Below are 4,381 nucleotides of genomic sequence, written 5' to 3' on the forward strand. Positions count from 1 at the left end.
CCCCCCCCCCCCCCCCCCCCATACAGCTCTGTGCTCCTAAAGCAGGACATACTTTAAAAATAATTCACCCGGATGGATGTTTTATGATTTTATTGCTGTCATAAATCTGCCATATTCAATATAAATAGGCCTTTTTGACATAAATAAATCTTTCTTCACTGTCAAGGGAGATTACATTTCTACAGAATAATAAGAACTAAATAAAAATATGTAATTCTAAACACGTGACTGCATAAATGCACCTCTCTTACAGTGACTGTCCTAATGTTAGCGGGTGGATACCAAATACTTTCCAACAAATTCACAACAAACACATTCAGCTCAGTCCTGTGATGTTGCTGCTGGCTTACGTCACACTTTATTTTTAATTCATGATGTATTTAAACATGGCTGTAACTTTAGAAGATGTTTAAAGTGTTCTTTTATTTTACTAACAGAGACTACAGAAGAGAGCTGAACGTTTCAACGTGCCGGCGTCAGCTGACAGCAAGAAAGCCATGCGTGTGGCGAGGTGAGCTCCCTCGTTCATCAGTGGACTTCTTTGATTTACTTCAAAAAACTACGGTTTACTGAAGTTGTTGATTGTTCCCCGTCGCAGAGCAAAATCAAGGAGGTGGAAGTTCTGTCCGTCTGCTCGTGCGTGTTGCGAGCATGACCATTAGAAAAATAAGGGAAGTACCCACTTCCATTTTGGTGTGTGGCTGCATCTCAGAGGAAGAACGGTTCTTTTTGGAAACTGGGCTGCCACGTCTAAACCGGAGATGGCCAGTGCCAAATACATGTGGAAGCCCCGTGAACATGGCTTGAAAAACAAGCTTTGGGCCAACGGCCTCCTTATTGTGTGGCTGCATTCAAAAATCAAGTTGCTCCATCAAAATGCAAGATGGCCACCGCCACATATCATGAGGAAAATATGCTTTCTAGTTTATTTTGCTTTAAATGATAGTTTTCTCAAATGATTGGGGTGGCCCAAGATTGCGGTACTTTACGGAGGTCAGTGCCACCATTGGCCCCCCCCTGGCTCTTCCATTGCACCTGGTGGAGGATTAAAATTGCTCTCTCACCAGGACCCATCATATTTACACTCCTCACACACAAAAACATCAAGTTTTACTTACTGGTACATTCTCTGTTCAAATCCCTCAGCAATGGGGGGCCATCACCCACTTGTATTTAAGACATGTCAAGAAATATTTTAAATAAGGTCCATTTGTTTGCTGCTGTTTGTTTGGCTGTGAACAGCACAGGGCGAGTCCTTCAGCAGCTCTCATCTCCATGAAAACTTTTATCTGGAGATCAGAAGTTTGGACAAAGTTCTTGCAAGAACACGGGCTTCTCCACTTGTTTCACTGCTTCCACATCTCCTTTGGTTGTTTTATCATTCAACCTTTATTTCTACAGGTTAGTCCCATTGAGCCTCGGGGACTCGTTTACAAGAGACACCTGGTTTTTAACAGCTTTTTAACAAAGACTTGACTTTAGTGACACGTTTATTAAATTATGGGTACTCGGTCAGGTAAGATACTGATTACCAGGGAGAACTTTGTACAACAGAACCAAATCTTTAGCATTTGTGCTCACAGTCCGGTTGTAGTGGTGACTTGAAAATATTTTGATGGTAATATGAGACCAGTTGCATCAGGTCAGGGATTCAGTCAAACTCCAGTTTGATTTGTAGATCAACCTGAGATCATGAGTGCTTCTAGAGATACGTCTTGAGATGTCTTTTAATCTGGATAACTCGTGGAAAATTGGTCTGAATTCTATTTTACGGTGTTTTAACGAGAACTTCTTGACGCCATTTGAAAAAGGAGACCTCAGACTGTATTTAGGCATGGAGATTTTCCAGCTGTTATTGAAAATAACTTTGCCAGAGTTCAAGGAAAGTGAGAAAGTTTAGGACCTTTCAGCTCAGAATCATTGTTGGATGTTAGTTTGGTTCTGCTCTGAAAAGTGCTTCAGAATATTCTGTAGGATTATATTTAACATTTCATTCAAGACACTCATGGAAAAGCTTTTTGTCATCAGATTTGACAAATGCATTTATTGCATTTTAACCAGGATTTAGCTGTTAAATCTCAACCTACAAGTCTGAAACATGTTCTTGGGGTCATATGTTTATTATTTTGTTGATCTTATTTAATTATTTTGCTTGTTTCCTGCAGGTTTGGTTTACCCACTGATGCTTCCAGTCCCTCTCCAGGTGCAGTATCATGTTCTGACCTGTGTTCTAGTCAGAGGATCTTAAAAGAACAAAAACTTATGTATAAATACATCAAAAATACAAGAAAAGAAAGTTCACCTGTAGCGCTAACAAATGTTGGCCTTATGCCTCTAAGACATCATTTTGGTTTTGGGAGGGGGGGCTGATGTTTGACCCTACTTTTTGGGTTTCCAGAAAACGTCTTAATGAAATGTTTGTTTCACATTTGAGGAAATGGTTTTTACCTCCAGAAGATATCAGGTGGATTTTCTATGAACTCTTCTGCTAGATTTGATGTAAAATTCACAACTTATTTGTTCTGTATTTACTTCATGTCACAACGGTTAATATTCGACACATGCTGTAAAATCCTACGGGTGTTGATGGTTTCCAGACTGCACATGTAAAGTGGAGCCGTATTAAACGACCAGCTACAGATGTGTCTCTGATCATCTCCTGTCACTGTGAAAAGCTTGTTGTCATTTACCGACATGCTGCTTCTTGTCTTCCAAACAGGTGTTGTTGCAAACAGTAAAGCTGCTGTAAGTTTCAACAAACTGCTCATCATCATCATCATCATTGATGCTGCCGCTAATGGGAGTGATGGGGGTTCAATGTTTTTACATGGGTTGTTTCCTTCAGGTCAATATTGATCAGCTAAAGAAGAGAGCAGAAAGATTTGGCGTCAACGTTTCAACTATTTCACAAAAGGTAAACACACGCACACACACACACACACACACACACACACGTTCCACTTCCAACTCGGATCATCCACCAGAGGCCTGGGAGCTTGAGGGTTCTGTTCAGTATCTAAGCTGTTCCTGTTCCGGTCAGAGATCTCTGAGGTTGTTCCTGGGATCTGTTGAAGTCACTCTTCCAGTGTGGGGGTCACAGCATCAAGTGCTCCAATGACCACTGGGACTACTGACACTTTGACTCTCCACAACTTCTGTATTTCCTCTTTCGTCCCTTGGTATTTCTCCAGCTTCTTGTGCTCCTTCTTCCTGATGTTACAGTCACTTGGGTTTGCTACATCTGTCACCAGGGCTTTCTTCTGTAGCTTGTCGACCACCTCAATGTCTGATTGGCCATCAACTTTTGGTCAGTCTGGTTCTGGAAATCCCACAGTGTCTTAGCCCTGCCATGCTCCACCACCCTTGGTGACATCTCCTTGACTCTTGACTGTGGGACCTCCAGTCCATTCCACAGATGTTCCTCTGTATCAGGAGTGCCCAGACTTTTTCAGCATACACGCTACTTTTAAACTGACCAAGTCAAAGTGATCTACCAACTATAAGGCCCCGTTTCACACAAGAACAACCCCTGGAAGCGTCAGTGATTTTTCAATGTTTATTGGGGATAATAAACAAAAACTGAGCATGTTTACATGAAAAACGCTGTATTTTCCATGTCAGTCAGGTTGCCAGATAAGAAATGATGAACTATAGTACTGTGACTTTAAAATCATAGTATTTTGACTCAAATTGTCAAATGTGCTGAGTCAAGATATTCTAAGACGAGGTGTGTGTTATGTTTGTTGAACATGTGCACAGAAAGAGGGAGGTAAATAACTCATTTTAAATTTATCTGGCAACCCTGACAGTTGCACAGTGAATGTGCATGCAGCGTCTGCATGATCACAGTTATGTCCAAACTGGTGAGTACACTGACGTCTCTTTGGAACTGCAGTTTATTAGTTTTGCTCCTTCGTCCTAAAGAAGGGTGAGTAGAACAAAAACACTCTGCTCTCTGACATTTGTTATAACTGTTGTTAGAGCAGAAAAACTTGGGACTGCAGCTGCCTGGAGTGCATATGTGCGACTTTACACACAGAATTTACACCTTCGAGGGAGGGGGGGTTCCCCCCACGAAAATCTCCACTCTGAGTCCTGGTTTGAGAGAATGAGGGCTGTGACTGGCTGCCCTGTCTGTCAATCAACAACTTTCGTAGTTAGGATGGATGATAGGCTGACATCTTGTTTTTGTTTTTTTATATACCATGCGATCTACCAATAATGCCTTTGTGATTGACTGGTAGATCGCAATCGACGTATTGGGCATCCCTGCTCTGTATTATCCCAGATGTTCCCCTGTATTTTTCCAGATGTCCCCCTGCATTATTCCATAGGTTCCTCTGCATTATTCCAGATGTTCCTCTGCATTATTCCAGATGTT

At 41.7% G+C, this 4,381-nt stretch overlaps 1 protein-coding gene across 1 annotated transcript in view; it reads left to right on the forward strand.

The window, feature by feature from the left end:
- Positions 1 to 437: 437 nt before the first annotated feature.
- Positions 438 to 4,381, forward strand: part of LOC119416685 (SAP domain containing ribonucleoprotein) — a gene marked incomplete at its 5' end in the record, with an annotated part of 8,508 nt that continues 4,564 nt past the window's right edge. The window contains 4 exon segments of the mRNA XM_037683867.1: positions 438 to 511; positions 2,166 to 2,203; positions 2,720 to 2,745; positions 2,846 to 2,914. Coding sequence (XP_037539795.1) covers positions 438 to 511; positions 2,166 to 2,203; positions 2,720 to 2,745; positions 2,846 to 2,914 — 207 coding nt within the window.

The sequence above is a fragment of the Nematolebias whitei genome, chromosome 11 (assembly GCF_014905685.2).
Source record: "Nematolebias whitei isolate Nwh7 chromosome 11, NemWhi1, whole genome shotgun sequence".
In the NCBI taxonomy this organism is placed as follows: domain Eukaryota; kingdom Metazoa; phylum Chordata; class Actinopteri; order Cyprinodontiformes; family Rivulidae; genus Nematolebias; species Nematolebias whitei.